General features: G+C 39.1%; 1 protein-coding gene across 3 annotated transcripts in view; it reads right to left on the bottom strand.

The window, feature by feature from the left end:
- Nucleotides 1–18,433, bottom strand: part of LOC139696529 (sorting nexin-29-like) — a 55,943-nt gene that overhangs the window by 28,645 nt on the left and 8,865 nt on the right. For 2 of the 3 annotated variants that reach the window (XM_071595339.1, XM_071595333.1), the window contains exons 6-8: nt 14,386–14,526; nt 6,388–6,581; nt 2,455–2,598 (exon numbers count right to left, since the gene is read on the bottom strand). In XM_071595339.1, the coding sequence (XP_071451440.1) occupies nt 2,455–2,598; nt 6,388–6,581; nt 14,386–14,526 (479 nt within the window). The remainder of the gene's footprint in view (nt 1–2,454; nt 2,599–6,387; nt 6,582–14,385; nt 14,527–18,433) is intronic. The other variant, XM_071595347.1, reaches the window with a different exon arrangement.

Below are 18,433 nucleotides of genomic sequence, written 5' to 3'. Positions count from 1 at the left end.
CAGTTGATGAATATCTTCCCACAAGGTCACATTTGGATATCTCCAAATTAAGGAGCTAAATAGGAACTAAATAGGAGCAAATATGGAGCTAATAAATAGGGATCAAAGTTCAGGGTTACTGCAGAAAAAGGACGTCAATATACCATAAATACATCTCTTAACATAGGAAAACATGAGCTAAGACCTGAAGGTGTCTGTCCTGCTTTTTTATGACAAATATTATGAAACGTTTTCAGAATAATTGCAAAAATACAATTTATTTTTTACATTGACAACTAATGAATAAATGCACAGTTTTCTAGCAAAAATTACCAAAGGGGGAAGGGAATCATTGATTGCTGTAAAATATGTTCATGTTTGTTCAAAAAATTTGTTCTGAAAAAAAATCCTATCACTATTTATCTGGGGAAAGTGAAAAATGATGTTCTTATTTTAAATACTCGCCATCCAGATGGTACAAATATGAAACACAACCGAAACGTTGCCTGATATGGCAACTTTTCATAACAGCACACAATACGGAGTCAAAATCACCAAATTAAGGGTTAGCTTGCACAGAAAGCCTTGAACTCACATATGGTCTATTCACGCACTTTTAGTTACATTCTTGATCTAACCGGAATAAATAAGTGGATGTTGTATAACTGAGTAAAAATGAAACATTTTTTGATATAACTCCCTGGCAGTTGGCAGGTATGTAAAAAAGTGTTAAAAAAGGAAAAGTTTGAATAAATGCCAAAAATCCGAAGTAAATTTTGCATTGGTAGAGATAAATATTTTTCATGTGTTTAATGACAATCTTTTTTAGTTTCTCCCTAAAGCCATCTCTCTTTCTTTATGATAATTAGGAGTCCTTCATTTTTTTCCCTTTCCATGCCTTTTATTTTTTCCATTTTTCCACTCGACCACATTCCCAAAGCCTCCAATTTGTGCTCCATCACGTGCTTCAATGACTAAGCCATACAGAACTAGTCTTCATATTGATTTTCACCAGTTTTTTCCAGACATTTTTACATATGGGGTATGTCATCTCTCAGCAAACACTTTTCACTGCATGCAATTCTGCTTTTACTATCCCCCCACCATTCTACTTACCCCATCCCAAACACTTCCCAAAGAGGTGAGCCCCTCTTAGTTTATGCACCCAACTTAATTGTTTACATAAGCCTTCCTCTTTCCTGGAGTCTCACTGCCCTATCTAGCACTGCCCATCCCAACTCCCCATTTGTTATCTGCACAAATTCAGTCAGAGCCTATGCATTATTCCCACCTAACCTTCTAGTCTACTTCTATATCCCACAAAATATTTCGTTAATTGTACTCAAGTTTACTCCGTCACATGTCTTCTTAAAATCCACTAAGTATACAAATATATTCCGGTTGTACTCTACATTCCTTTTCAACAATTATCTCATTACTCTCATGGCATAATGCATACTCATCCCCTTTCTAAACAGAAACTGATATTCTCCGACGAAGTTACTCAAACAGTAGTCTATATTTCATTTCAATTAAATAAAGTTCTTATCTATGGCAAGTCGTACTTCAACTTTGGCAATGTGAGGATTTAATCCAATGCACCCGACTGGTCTAAGTAATAGATTATGTTTATATTCTTAATTTCATCAGGTATCTTCTTGTATGTTGCTTTATTCTTAAAATGTTATCATAGCCTTGTTGCCTGATGACATCAATTTAACATAAGCTTGGATTTTACATAAGGTTTCCTTATAGCCCACTCAAATACATAAACTCAAAGGTTTTCTCGTGTGAACATCATACAGATAGTATGTGTACATTATTTGAACGAATATGAGAGGTAGGTCATATCATACCAAAACACCACCAAAATAAGGAAGTCACCTTAGCCCGTTGGTAAGTTTCAGCCACGGCAAATGCACTAGATTTATGTCCTAAGTAAGCGAAAATAAATTTGATCACATACCATATACATTTAGACTGTTTATCATCAATGTATTGAACACCTAAACAATGTAAAATTACAATAACATGTTGAAATACTGTTACCGTACAGCTAAGTGCTCCAGAAGAGCAGCATATGAACTTCAATCTGAAACCACTTTCTAAGAGATGCACGAGATAAAAAGATTTTCACTCATTATCCGACCATTATTGCCAATATCCCTATACTTTGAGAAAATCACATTAAGAGATTCAAATCAGTGTCCTACTAAGGGATTTTGAATTTGGAACTAAATTTCAGGTTTTAATTATGCCTGCCAAGTCTTTTCAAGGAACGGTAAAGTTAGATTAGCACAAACTTCATTTCTCAAAAGTCACTTACTCTCCCAACCATAGCATTTTTGACCAGGCCTCCAAAATGTGTATATTATGGGTGTCACTGAATAATATTATGTACCACACTGCTATGCTGCAATTGATCAGTGAGTCATCTGAAGAGACGTTATGTTTGTGTTTCAAAGCATAAATCACCTCTGAGTGGCTAGTGAGCATTCGAGCATCATGGTCTGAGGGAGAGCCAACTGGAATGAGAGAGGAGCCATCATCACTGTGGACAGAGAGGCGTGGCACCCTGTTGGGACCTCCACTCCTTGAACCAGCACCCAATGCCCACTCCTGTAAGAAGTAACACACATGTTCCACAGTTTAGACAACGCCATTCCCTCTTTCCCATCTATGGTCTAATGTAATGTTTTCATTGCATTTATTGGATGTTATCACAAAGCAAATTGAAGCAAAAAGAAACTATTTTTTAAGTGAGCAGGGAACTCATACAGTGCAACAATTACCTCATTAAAATACAATAAAACTGAAAGTGAATGCTAAATTGAGTGGGGGTAACAGAAGCCTGAAAATGATTCACGTATGTCGAGTTAGAATGCATCAATAATTTCAAAACGATATGAAAATTTAGATATTGATTCAGATATGCATAATTAACTTTAAAGCAGAATTTGTATTAACTTACTTTACATATGAATAAGATGGCAACTCCTGAATCATGATGCCAAACTGCCCTGCAATTTGATACATTCGGGGACGGGTGCAACACGAGAGATAAAGGAGGGAAGTAAGCCAAAGTGGTTTCGTTTACATGATTTCATTACATTATGAATGGCATTGATTTTGTTTCACATTAAAAATAAGCTTTTAAATACATCTATCAGATGGCTCATAAATAAATAATAAGTGGGCCAAGGTGGTCAGTGGAAAATTGAAGTATTACAATTAAATCACTTTCACTCATTTCCTAAGCCTCAATTATTGTTAAGAGGCGATGAGCAGTTGCGTACACCAAAGGCAATGACGGTGAAGTTTGTCATAATTCATTGTGCACATGCTAGAGTAGTATTGTTCATTATGAATTTTCAGTTGTCATTCCATGTATACACCCATGCCTGGGTTACAACATGAACATGGTGGAGGGGCTTGCAGCAGCCCTAACGACTGAACTGATGGGAGCAATGATAACTGCTCCAGGTGGGGTCACTACGCTAAATAGGTCTAAGGGCAGGTGCCAGACTAAATGCAGTTCACGCAGCCACTTTGCCCCGGAGAGGCGGCTGCAAAGACATCTGATACAAATGGATCAGTTAAAACAAGTGATTAATGGTGTCATATTAAAACACACTAATTAGGCAGGCAACAGGAAACCACCTAAATTATTTAACCTAAGCAAATTATGATAATTATTCCTAGCAACTATAGGGCTGCATTCTGTGCCCAGCAGCAGGAGAGTTACGGCTTCAGCAGTCATTATCACACACAATCTTTGGAAATTGGAGTCAACAGCGGAAACAGAGAAGACACAGAAGAGGACACTGATGAAATTCAATAGTTTCGAATTAGATAACTAACATTGATGCATAGAATTTCTCAAACACCATGCATGAAACAATTTATTGAAGTGCAATAGGATTTGGTCTGCATGCAGGCATGCAATCGCATAGATATCTATCTCCTCACATATTACGGATGCTGTTCTCCTCGCTGAAACTGCTTCATCCCCACCCCTGCCACCCCTGCGACAACCTTCGCTACTGCTTCCCACTCATCCCCTTGGATCAGTTGCTAGCCAACTCCCCTCGAGAGGATGCCTCAATGAGACCACCAGAGGTGGAGCACCCTTCATCAATTGACGCAAAGCTTTTCAAAAAGCTTCGCTTGAACCACCTCAGCTCTCTACACTTGATTAATCTAGGGTGGTACCAAAGATCTCGATAATACTGGCTATTTTCACAGGGTGCATGTCTCCAATTTGGCCTCCTTTCATCAGATATAACCGCAGAGGAAGAAGCTTCTGAACAAACAGGGTGATTGGCAGCTAAAAGTTATATCTTCCTATGTAAGTATTGCCCGAGGTGTTACTCAAACCGTTCCAACTCTTCTTCAATGTACACACTGACAGGTGAGGAATCAATAAAAAAAGTAGAGGGCATTCATGGGATTATGGGTAAACATTGCCGAGATAATGATTTTATCAGTGACTACCACCACGATATAATTCCTTTGAAATCGTGTAGATGGACAGAGTCTGTATCGACTGGAGTGATAAAGCTCACTGGGGCAAACCTTGAAATCAAATTGGATTAATGGATCATATGCATTATCTATGGACATGTTTTGAAGGCACAAATTGAAGTTGCTTACTTCAGTTACCTTTATGATGCATTAGTAATTTGAAAAATTATGTTCTACTATCTTTTAGTATTCTAATTTAGTAAATTTTAGTATTCTGATGAGAAATTGATTAAATAGGATGCAATATGGAACACTTTGTATAGCATGAATAAGTACACTTTTTCATGGTTTTCTGCATCCATACTTTTCTCCCATTTCGTCTCTAGGGGCAGATTAGGCCGTAAATGACTGTTAAATTACATCAGCTACAAATATGGGCAAAGAGCAATACCTTCCCATACCCTTGCAAAAACTTTGGCCTTACAACTCTTAACATTATGAACTTTTTAAGTTTGCCATGGGAAGATGAAATACATCAATTGCCTGAAACTGAAACAAATATGTAATTCCTTTTATTCACATTTTAACTCTCTCTTGGCCTTTGGCCACCCGTTGACTAAGCAAGATGCTGGCAAGAAAGAGATAAACTCTTTCATCTAATTTTTCCATAGAACAGCAGGCAGAGAGACTTCAAAAAATTAGTAATAATTAAATTTAAAAAATGTTTTACGGGGGAATATTCTGGAGGACCAACATAAGGAGAGCCATTTTTTCATATGTGAATGTTTCTTGATTTATCTAAAAATTAACTAGCAAAAAAATATACTTCACAATTTGAAGATGCTATTAGGTGACTATTACCTGATAATCTGGCGGTGGATTAATTAATTATTGCTCAGAGTGCAAACCTTAAAATACATATTCAGTGCACATTAAAAAGTTTACCTTTTTCTTTGTCATATAAGTTATCCAGTTTCCCCATGGTAAAATAGTGTTCACCATTCAAAGCACATAGTATTTAACTAACATTTCTATAAATACACAAACAATGGTTACCGTTTAAAATGAAAGATAATGAGCTCTACAACTTTGTAAATCAATAAAATAAAACTCCTATAGCCATAATAAGTTAGCACCTTTCTTTTATTTATTTTATTTCATATTCCTCCTTCGGTACGCTGAGGAGGACTACATCGCAGACGAAACATGTGTATCAGATGCACACTCTTGCCTTTCCCTGCTTTCTGCTTTCTTCGATCAATTTGAGTAATATTCTCCCAGTAATGAGGTCTTTTTTTAAATGTGTGAGTGATTATTTTCCTTAGTGCTTGTGAGCGTGTGTCAGCTCTGTGTTTGTCCTGATCACGGAATTTATTCCCGTAAACACTCACGGATAGTGCATATTGTGTTCTGTTCATAAACCCAGGTATTCTTAGCGGAGTCCCTTGAACTCTGTCAATGATTCCAATTGGGTTTGAGGGTGTGTCGGTAGTTGGTCACTGGCGAGGAAGTAACATTCCCGCTAACTACTGCAGAAGGGTGTTCTCGTTGAGAGGTTGTGGTCGGTCACTATTGTGGATTTTTTCCCCCACAAACCATAACAACCAAATTTTGTTTTCATTGCAGGACGAGTGGTGCTAACTTATTACAGCTATAGGACTTTTATTTTATTAATGGTAACCATTGATTTAAAAATGCACAAAATTGAATAAAACATTAAAATGAATCCAGGAGTTACTATGATCGTAAATCGAAATTTTCCATTCATCAACAATGCAACTTTTCCCAAGGAGATCAGCAATGAAGTACTTATGAGGCCACTTATTTCAAAAAACTGAACTTTAAACAATTCTCATCAACCTGGTGCATTGAAAGTCTTGCACCGACATATAAAAGTCACATGCAATAAACTAACTAATACATGAATGCCAAAGAAAACCTCACCTCGGCTAAATGGTGTCCAGTTCCCCCTGAAGAGGAGGAGGATGATGGGGAAGGGGAAGATATGCCGGCAGCGCCACCACTACTACCCTCTGTGGCCGGTGGGGAGTCATCTTCAAAGGAGATTACATGCAATGGGGGCTTTCGCCGCCTCTTCTCTCGCAATCTCTTGCCCTGGGTCCCAACCTTTTTCTCATCTAGTTGCCAAATAAACAAAAACATCCCGTTTTCATGATAAATAGATGGACCAAGCACTTTAATGATGCAAATATATGAGTCGTTAACCCGTGGGTCCTTCAATAAGTCCTCAGAAAATCCAAGACATTGGGCTCGTAGTTTCGGAAAAGGTTTGCTTTTGGTTAGTACCATCTCTCACTAGACCACTATTTAAGTTTTAGCTATATCCATGACTTGGTTTCATTCTTGTAGATGATTGAAGCAACAAACTTTTGCTTCTTTGGAAATATTGAAAAAAGAGTATTGTGCAGTGATTATACACCACTATTTGAGAGGCTTAACACCAAAAGATATCAAAGTGGGATTGGATAAAGGCCATGCCACATCTGCTCCTGTGTTTGTGATTGTTTACAATTGGATAAATAAGTTGAAACAAGGCCATACATCCACAAGTAATGAACACCATTCAGAATCTCTGGCGGAAATGACTTCCTTTGAATTGATTGACGAAATCCATGGTATGGTTCGGAGTGATCGAAGAATCAAATTTCACCAAACACTGAGGCCACAGGCATTTCACCAGGAGCAGTGATTATAATTTTGCACTAAAAATTGTCTGCGAAAAAAATTAATGCAAAAAGGGTCTCGCATTTGTTTTCACCGGAGAATAAACACAACTGTGCAGTCAATTTGGAGTCTGGGTTGGCGCTCTTCTGTCGGAATCCCAACAAATTCCCACGTTGATAAATAACTGTGAGTGAAACATACAACATTCCAGAGACGGTTGAAACATGAGTTAATGAACACAATCTGGCTCCGAAAAAGGCAAGTACGGCGAAATTGGCAACCAAAGGGACGGCAATGCTTTTTTGGGATGCCCGGGGAATCACCTGGATTGATAACTTGCAAAAAGGACAAATGATAAATGGAGAGTATTATGTGTTGCTCCTGCACCAGAGGTGAGCAACAATATCAAGGAAAAAACATCCTCTCATGAAAAAGAAAAATATCCTCTTCCATCAAGATAATGCACAGGTGCACAAATGTGCAGTTTTGGTTGTGAAAATCGTGGAATTAAAGTTTGAATCATTAAAACACCCTCCTGTAGTCACCCGATCTGGCCCCCAGTGATTCTTTTTAATTCTGAACATGAAAAATTTTCAAATTCCAAGAAACTGCGGGAGATGCCACAACCGTAACTTTTAATGGAGTCATCCGCTAATACGGATTTCTATGCAACAATTTCAGAGTGGAAAAATCATTTCCCTTGACCGAATGGCGAATGATTTACACACTTTGAAATTGTTGCATTGAAATGAAAAATTGGCTCGGTGGAAAACAATTAACGTCGAACAAGGAGGTCATTGCCAACACAGATGGCTTTTTACAGCCATATGTGAGATATCTTCTAAAATCCTTTGTTTTGGATGTCTTAAAATAGTCAGAGAAACAATGGCAAGGCGTATCAAGCTAAAAGAAGATGTTGAAAAATAAAAAATCTTCCCAAAATAATTTATTTTCCTACTGTTCCCAAGGACTTACTTAATGGCCCACGCCTAGAAAGTTAAGGCTCATTTACTAAATAAATTATTTAAATTCTAAATCATTTGTTTAGAATCACTCCTCCCTCAATGCCCCTAAAGTGTACAACTTAGCAAAGTAAAAACGAGATACCAATACGATAATCACTTTCTTCAGCATTCTACTGACACTAATTTAACACAGTCTGAATATGACTGTTAGAAAGGCTGATCAAAAATGCTGCAACTGAAGGTGAATTATGTAGTCTGATACTCAGTGCTTTAATTTTAGTTAGGCCTATACACAGAATAAAACATATATGTCTTAAGACTCCCGGACTACAACCTTGACGTGGTGGAAGGGCTTGTGCGTTCCGATGACCCCTAGAGCTGTGATTGCGGGAGTAATAATACTTGCTCCTGGTAGGGTCACCCCTGCCAGATAGGTCGAAGGTTAGGAGCCAGACAAATGGTAGCGGTCTCAGCGTCTGTTCCTCAATGAGGCGGCTGCAATGGCGTCTGACCCCAGTGGAGCGGCCAGTAAGTGATGGTGTCACGTTAAAAACACTATTGAGGAAGACAACGGGAAACCACCTCAATTATCATTCCCAAGATTAACAAGATGGACTACACAGGGATTTTGAGTCCTGGCAACTACGGGGCTCGGCCCAATCGGCCGTGTGTCGTGCCCGGCAGCGGGGGAGGCAAGGCTTCCGCGGTCGTCATCCCACGAAACCCTTGCAGACGCAGGAGAAGAAGACCAAATTAGTTAGAATGGGAACGTGGAATGTTAGGACAATGATGAGGACAGAGAAATTGGAGAATGTTAAGCGAGAGATGGAAAGGGGAAATATAGATATTTTAGGTCTATGCGATGTGAGATGGAAAGATAGCGGGGATTATTGGAATTATAAGTATAGAATAATATACGGCGGCGGGGACGAGAGCCAACTAGGGGTTGCCATAGTATTAAATGAAGAGGTAGGAAGAAGCGTAGTCGACATAGATAAGGTAACGGATATATTATTGCTAATAGAGATAAAAGCAGAACCGACGAACTTGGTTATTATTCAGGTATACATGCCACCGAGCAACCATAAGGCAGAAGAGGTCGATAGGATATACAATCAGTTAGAGGACATAATCGCGTGTGTTCCTGCAGGGAAACATTTGATAGTGATGGGGGATTGGAATGCGACGGTAGGCGAAGGAAGAGATGGTGATGAGGTGGGGGACTACGGTTTAGGCACGAGGAATGACCGCGGGGAGAAAACAGTTGAGTTCTGCAGGAGACAGGGGTTAGTCATCACCAACACTTGGTTTAGACACCACAAAAGACGCAGGTATATATGGAAAATGCCAGGTGACTCAGAAAGGTATCAGCTAGATTATATCCTGGTTAGACACAGGTTCAGGAACAGTGTTATAAAGTCGCACAGCTTCCCGGGAGCGGATGCGGACTCTGACCACAATTTAGTTGTTATGAAATGTAGCGTCCGTTTCAAAAAGATAAGGCAGGGGCGGCGAGTTAGAAAATGGAATGTAGAAGCATTAAATGGTTTGAAAAGGAAGGAATACAAACAGGCCGTCGAGAAAATTATGGAGGATGGTAAAGAGCTTAGTACTATCGAAGAAAAATGGGAATGTTTCAAGAAAGGGTTGTCTAAAGCCACAAAAGACACTATTGGAGCCGTTAACGCTAAAAGGACTAGGAAACCATGGATCACAGATGAGATGATTACAAAGATGGATGAGAAGCAAAAATGGAAGAATATAAATACAGAATTAGGCAAAATGAAGTACAAAGAATTGAACAATAACCTGAGGCGGGCAACAAATAAGGCAAAAGAAGCATGGTGGAATACGCAGTGCGAGGATATGGAAAGTCTGCAGAGGAAGGGTGAAATCGGTGCGCTGTACAGCAAAGTTAAATCGTTATCGGGAAGTAAGAAAGGAAGAGCTATGCTAACAGTTAGAGATAAGGCGGGTAAGGTAATAGTTGACGCAGGAAAGATCCAAGAGAGATGGAAGGAGTATATAGAAGAACTGTATAGTAAAGAACTCAGACCAACAAAGTTAGACATTGAAAAAGAAAATGACGTAGAGGAAGACAGCTTAGGTCCAGGCATACTAGACAATGAGATAGAAAGGGCATTAAGGGAGATGAAACTAAATAAGGCCGTGGGGGTAGATAACATTCCCGTGGAACTTTTAAAATGCTTAGGAAAATGTGGGAGGAAGAGGCTATATGGGCTGATCCGTAGTATTTATGAGGAGGGAATCTGGCCGGAAGACTTCGTGAGATCAGTTTTAGTTGCTATTCCGAAAAAGGTAAAGGCCACGTCATGTGAGGACTATAGGACAATTAGTTTAATATCCCACGCAGCTAAAGTTGTTCTCAGGATCATAAACAAAAGGATAGAGAGTGGGGCAAATGATTACTTAGGGGATGATCAGTTTGGGTTTAGGAAGGGGAGAGGTACGCGTGATGTCATTGCAGTAATGAGATTATTAATTGAGAGGAATATAGAACACAACCAGGAGGTATTTGCCTGTTTCGTAGATTTCGAAAAAGCGTTCGATAGAGTGAATTGGGAAAAACTAATGAGTATATTGCAGAAAATAGGAATAGATTGGAGGGAAAGGAGGCTAATCCGCAACCTGTACATGTCTCAGACTGCTCAGGTCCGGATGGCCAGTGTTAGGAAGAGGTGTAAGGCAGGGTTGCCCATTATCACTGTTGCTGTTCAACCTGTATGCAGAGGAAATGATCAAAGAGGCGTGGGAAGAACTGGAGGTAGGAATGAAAGTGGGCGGGGAATTCATAAAATCAGTTAGGTTTGCTGATGACCAAGCTTTAGTTTCTCAGTCAGCCAAGGGGTTGCAAGCATTGCTGAGTGAATTGGAAATTCAGTGCGACAGGTATGGGATGACAATCAATATTAATAAAACAAAGGTAATGCAATTTTCTAGAAAGAGAAAGGTTAAGCTTAACATTAAAATAGGAGGGCAAAACTAGAGCAGGTGGAACAGTTTACGTATCTAGGTAGTGTTTTGGACCAACACGATCAAAGTAGTAGGGACGTAAGGAGAAGAATTGCGCTAGGCAAACAGGTTTTCACAAGGAGGAGGGAGTTGATGACAGGGACGTTGAGTAAAGATGTTAAGAAAAGACCCGTAAAAACTTTAATTTGGAGCGTAGCTATGTACGGTGCGGAAACGTGGTCATTGAAGCAGGAGAATAGACGTAGATTGGAGGCTTTTGAAATGTGGGTGTGGAGAAGAATGGAGAAGGTGAAATGGACAGAGAAGAAAACAAATGAGGAAGTACTTGGTATGGTGGGTGAAGAGAGGGTTTTGTTGGGAGAAATCCTATGGAGGCAGGAGAAGTGGATGAAGGGGGTGTTGACCGGCAGTGGGATGTTGAAGACTGTGATAGAGGGGAGTATGTTGGGCAAACGAGGAAAGGGAAGGAACAGGATAGGGACGTTGGACGGGATAAAGGGAGGAAGAAAGTACTCAGAGATGAAGAGGGACCTGATATAGAGTAGGCTGATGGATTTTTTGTTTTGTTCGGAGTAATAAAATGTTTGTTTGGTAGTTGTGTCCATCCTAAAACCTACCTTAACCGGTAGATTACCTTAAAAAAATGTCTTAAGAATTGAAAATTACCTCATTTTGAGGTTAGCTTAACGATTTAAGAGAATTTTACTTTTAACCTTTTAGCTTAAGAATCATCTTTTCAATGAAAAGTTAACCTCACAAATCCATTACACTCCCGGGTTTCACTTTGTGGAATTTCTTCATTATTAGCGTAAAAAAGAAACTTAACACTTCCACAATAAAGAATCTTTATTTTGGAAGTATGAAGGTTCTTTTTACCCCAAATAACCCCATTACTTCAAAAGTTCACACCTACATCTATAAAAATACCTTGCGATCCACAAAAAAGGCATAGACAAGGTGTGATCAAAAAAAGACTGGACTGATTTGATTCTCCACAAACCATTAAATGGATCACAACTACACTGTACGCCATGTAGCGACACATCAGACAACTAAAACAAGAGGTGTTGCACTTGTTTATATCAAGTTGCTACGCACCAGCACGTGTCTTAACCTGTTTGTCGCCGCGGGCAACAGCAACAATGAAGGAGCTCGAGGAACGGCATGTGTGCGTGAAATTTTGTTTCAAACTTGGCAAAAGTGCTACGGAGACATTTGGAATGATTCAGCAAGCCTTTGTTAATGAAGCTATTAGTCAAAGTCAGTGTTTTGAGCGGTACAGTCGTTTTAAATCGGGCAGAACCTCAACAGATGAAGATTCTCGAACGGGGCGGCCTTCCACTTCGACAGACCCCAACCATGCCAAATTGGTGAATGATTTGGTGCGCCAAATCGCCGTTTAACTGTTAAGGAGATAGCCGAGGAAGTGAACATTAGTTTTGGATTCTATCAGACAATTTTGAAATACATTTGGGTATGATGCCCATTGCATCAAAATTCGTCCCGTGGGTGCTGACTGATGACAAGAGACAATAACGTCTGGACATTTGTCAGGAACTCCTGGATCGAGCCAATGCCGACCCAGAGTTTCTTAGAACCATCGTGACCGGTAAGGAAACCTGGGTTTATCGTTATGATGTTGAGAAAAAGGCACAGTCTTCTCAGTGGAAAGGTCCTCATTTTCCGGGACCAAAGAAAGCTCGCATATCCCGGTCCAATGTGAAGGTCATGCTGGTTAATTTCTTCGATTGGCAAGGGCTGATTCATTACGAATACGTCCCTCAAGGTCAAACCGTCAACAAAGATGCCTACTTTAAGGTTATGAAGAGGCTGAGGGTCGCAGTGAGCTGAAAGAGGCCGGAGAAACAATGCACGGCATTTCCACCACGATAACGCACCGGGTCACACGGCACTGATCGTGACAGAGTTTTATGCCAGAACCGGAACTTCCATGATCCCGCAACCACCTTACTTTCCAGAAGTGGCTTCATTAGACTTTTTTTGCTTGCAAAGTTAAAATCAACCTTGAAAGGGTACCGATTCGACTCTATTGCGGACAATAGATCTAATTGTTTGTTGTCTCAGGCGTAACTTTATGGAATTTGCATAGCATATTGAAATGAAATAATTGAGTTTGTAATTCCACACACTTTATTTTAAAAACACGATCCAGGTTTCGACGTTGAACGTCGTCATCACCTGAAGATGACATTCAACGTCGAAACCTGGGCCGTGTTTTTAAAATAAAGTGGGTGGAATTACAAAGTCAATTATTTCATTTCATTTCAATATATTAAAACTGATTGTACGGCGGACCTGAAGAGGATCCCTAAGGCGGTAGGGTTCGAGAGTGGGAAGAAACGTTGGCAAAGATGCGTCATCATTCACGGCATGTACTTTGAGGGCAACAAGTTTGATTAAACCGTATCCGTTGAAATAAACGAGTTATAAAATCAGTCCTGTCTTTTTTTTATCACACCTTGCATGTGGCAGAGGCTGCAAGAACCAGATTGGAAAGGTAAGGGAATACGGAGGATATGGGAGACAAAGGGAAAAAATATTCAGTAATAAACCTCTACTAATGAGTAAATTTATATTTATGCTGGAGGAAAACTTAATTCAAAAAAGTGTTAATTTCACCTAGCAAATTAGCTCTTAGTTATATGGAAAAAGCGGGAATAAAAATGAACCACAACCATTTACAAGACAACTTGGATAGGCCCTAAAGCCTTGGCTGCGATGAAAGTGATTTACACAATTGGGAGAAGAGTGTATCTGAATGTAAAAAACACAAAAGGAAACTCATATTATCACACCTTGGAACCAGGAATGGTAGAAAACTCAGCAATTCCACAATTCACGATTTATTTATCATACGACCATGTTTCCGTTGCAGAGCAGCACCATCAGGCCTCTTCATGTGATAAATAAAATGTATATAGTGGAATTGGAAAGTTTTATTCCAACCATTCCTCAGAATACAGAGAAATTACACCGATTTAAGCCTGAGACTTTCCTGCTCACAGACACTATCTCTCACTAGAAATACATTTTAATCAAGGTAAATAAATGGCTACCAGGGGAACAATAGTGACTTAAGATATGATGAAGATTATACAGTTAAGAAAAGATGAAAATGGCCAATGTCACCACTTTGTAAACCTTATATGTACTGAGATTACACATGAAAAAACTGTTATGAAGTATACCAAATCATTACTCAAGCTGATTTCATTTAGAACATTCTTTTCCTTACAGAAATTTATGCATGCTGATAACAAAATACCAATATATTTACCAGTACTGGGAGTTGCAATGATGGGTTCTGAAGATAATGGTGAGGAGGAAAAGAGGGGAGACACTGGCCCACATTCTGTCCATGAAGGATGGTCCATTGTTTCATTGTCAATACCAATAGCAAACACAATGGATGCAAGTCCTAAAGGAAAAAAGAACCAACAAACACAAAATCCTGATTATTAAAACTCATGATTTCCTTTATCTAATATGCCCTTCATTTTACTCTTATCCACTGTAATCAGAAAGGGCAACAATAATGAACAAATAAGTTCAAAACTCATCACATATTCAAACAAGCCTTTCCCGTAATATGAAATTTAAATGGGAAATATTACTGATTGACTCTTTCTTATTATAATATTTCACAAATTATTCCCTGAAATTACTTTTACCCATATCTAGCTGATATGTGCTCTCCATGACAGGCGTGGTGTTAGAACAACCCCCAAATATTTAACTTGATTGGCCGTAGTCATTACTGAACCCCCTATTTCGTATTTTATACCCTGTTTGTTGCTCCTTTGTTCCAAAATTTTAAAACTGCGCATTTATCTATATTAAGTGTTAATCCCCATTTATTGCACCATTCCGAGATATTGTCTAAGTCTCTAGAGAGTAGCTCGCGATCTAGTTGGCTCCTTATTTCCCTGTACACCACCGTGTCAGCAGCAAATAACCTCAGATTGCTACCAACGTGTGTGCTTAAGTCATTAATGTATATTAAGAACAGAAGAGGCCCTATTACACTTCCCTGGGGGAAGCCCGAAGTTACATCTCTATCCGTTGAGCACAACCCATCTATGACTACTATTTGTTTGCGGTTTGACAAGAAGTCTCTAAGCCAATTCATTATTTTCTCGTTGATCCCATAGTATTTAAGTTTATGTAACAATTTCTTGTGTGGGACTTTGTCAAAGGCTCTTTTGAAATCCAGGAATACTGCATCGACTTGTGTGTTGTTTTCTCCCGATCTAAGTATATCGTGAATGAAGAGACCAAGTTGTGTTTCGCAAGATCTGCTTTTCCTAAATCCGTGCTGGTTGTGGATTAGTATTTTCCTACTATCAAGAAATCTCATAATGTTAGTGCCAATAATGTGTTCCAATATTTTACAAGAGATCGATGTTAAAGAAATGGGTCGGTAATTGGCTGGTTTATCCCTATCGCTGCCTTTATAGATGGGAGTTATATGGGTGCTAGCTTCCAGTCGCGAGGCACTTAGCCTTCTTATATCGATTTTAGAAAAACAATATGTAAAAATGGGGCAATGTCTTCAGCTAATTCCTTTAATATTCTAGCAGGTATTTCTTCCGGACCAGGTGCCTTGTGTGCTTTGATACTACGGAGCAGATGTACTATTCCCTGCTTGGTCAGTGTTAGATCGCTCATGTGTTCCCCGGGTGGGTGTGGAGGATCGTTTGGTGCGTTTGTGTTTTTATTGTAGACGCTCTGGAAAAATGGTTTAAAATATTTGCCTTTTTCACGCTATCTGTAATGATTTCTCCATTTTCCGTCTTCAAAGAATGAACAGTTGGACGTTTACCCTGTATTTCCCCAACATAGGACCAGAATGACTTTGGATTTTCCTCAAGACATTCGCTTAGCATTTTAGATTTAAAAGAGTATAGTGCTGTGCGCATAATACTTTTTGTCTTACTACGGCATTCTTTTAGTTGCTGTTTGGATGTATTTATATAAACTATATCGTCACTTTTTATACTCTTTTTGAAATTTGACTGTAGCTTTCTTTGCCTTCTTAATGCCGATCTGACTTCCCCGTTGTACCATCTAGGTTCCTTACTGTCGCATTTGAGTTTGGACGGGATGTACGTCTTCATTCCTTCGCGTAAAATATTTAAGAAATAATTCCAAGTGTTCTCTGTATTGGTTGTCAGTGTTTTTATCGTGTATTCTGGTAATTTTATCTTTAAATATTCTCTTAGTCCGTTAAAATTTGCCTTGTTGTGTAGGTATATTTTATGCTTTTCTTTGTTTATTTTGACGAACTTAGTTTTTAACTCGACAAGAATAGCCTTATGGTCACTGATTCCGTCTATTACTTCAATGTTAGTAGTGATTTCGGGCATAGAAGTCGCAAAGATATCTAGTATGCTTTGGCCCCGTGTTGGTGATTTAACAATTTGTTCTAAGGTGTGTTTTGTGAATATATGAAGGAGATCTTGGCATGAATCTCGGTTTTTGGCAGATTTTCCTACGCAGTAGTTGTCCCAGTCAATTGATGTTAGATTTGAGTCACCAGCGATTATAGTAATACTGTTGCTATGTCTGCTGCTGAGAGTGGATATTTGTTTGTCGAGCTTGTGTAGGACATCTGTGTTAGAATCTGGGGGTCTATAAAATGAACACATGAATAGGCTTCTGCCGTTATAGTCCTTAATGTTGCACCAAACGCTTTCTATGTCATCTACGTCGCATTCATATCGTTGGCTACTAAGATGTGACTTTACTGCAATGAATACTCCCCCACCAAATCTATTTGGTCTGTCCCTTCTGTAAATTGTGGAACTTCATTGTTTGCTATATCTCCCGTGAGCCAACTTTCTGTTCCAACTGCTATATCTGCATTTGTACTGACAGATATATGTTCCATATCCGATATTTTGTTTCTAATGCTACGGCAGTTTAATGTTATAATTTTAATTCGGCTAATTACTTCTTGTTTTTCGGTTATATGTACGCTAACAAAACTGTTTTGAGACGATTTGTGGTTAACAGAGGCAAAAGAATTACATTCACTCTCATTTCTATCTGTTATGTATGTAGAGGCACCAATTTTATTAAATTTACGTGTGTTATATGTTGTTTTAACGCAAGTGTTTGTTTGTTCAATTTTTTTGGGGATTTGAGAGGCATAACCTGAACTGAATTGACAAAAAGCGCTAGATTCTACTTTATTTTTCCCAATATATGACCTACGCTCTTGCCTACAAGCTATGCTAAACCCTCAAAACGTGTTCGTGTAACCTACACGCTACCAACTGCGATGCCTTGGCAGTATAATGGACCCCGGAGCGATTAAGGGGTACCCGACACGATGAGAGGACGGGCCTCAGATCAACGATGTCCGCTCCGATTTCCCGGCAAAAGCCCAGCACTCTCTGGTTTAAACCCTCTATTCGGCTCCAAACGAGCCTTCCGTGGTCTATGTGTGGCACAATACTACATATACTTAATTTAATTAACTTCTTTGCCATAAATGAAAAAGAAACACTTTGTTCCAATCCACCACTTTATTACAGGTACGACTAGTTTCGACGCTACGGCGTCATCCTCAGGTACTATAGGTATATACTTTGTTCCAATCCACCAATTGGAACAAAGTGTTTCTGTTTCATTTATTAAAATGAACTTCCACAAAGTTGAGGCTGAAACTATTGAACTTCTTTGCCCACCATTTGATAATTGTCTCTTAATTGAAAAATATGTGATTAAATTCTTTTTAATACTTGAAAACCTTTCTTTACATACTCTGAGAATCCATCTCTACTTATATCCAAAGGTTTAATTTAGTGATGACTACTGTGACATTGATTAAAATATCTACGCGGATAGAGATGGTGCGGTGGCTATCGCCGGGCTTCCCACCAAAATGGTCCCGGGTTCGAATCCTGGTAGCTTCAAATATCTCAATCCCTACTTGAGATGCTTTGTGGAGGGAGTACTCTTGAGTGAGTATGCCGTCTGTCAGATGGGACGAAAAGCTGCGGAACCGTTGGTGCCTTTTTTTAAGAGTAGGCTAATGCCAACGCCGGGTTTCTCTCCACCTTTCATCCTTTCCTGTGCATCCATAATGGTGCAAATGACCTTAGCTGTTGGTCACCTCCCATAAACTTTACTACTACTAGTGCAAATAAATTTGGTAATTTATCCAAGAAATAGTACGTCTGCTCTGTCTGCTGTAAGTTATTAAGCTATCTGCATTGTTAATTTTTTAATTTGATATTATAGAGAACACTTAATATTTGAGTTTGGCATAGAAAAATGAAAAAAATTGATACAGCATACACACATTTGCAGTCACGTGC

Source organism: Hetaerina americana, unplaced genomic scaffold, assembly GCF_022747635.1.
Source record: "Hetaerina americana unplaced genomic scaffold, ioHetAmer1.1.p SCAF_1, whole genome shotgun sequence".
NCBI lineage: Eukaryota > Metazoa > Arthropoda > Insecta > Odonata > Calopterygidae > Hetaerina > Hetaerina americana.
Note: the sequence above shows the minus strand (reverse complement) of the source record. Positions and strands in the feature narration are given on the sequence as shown.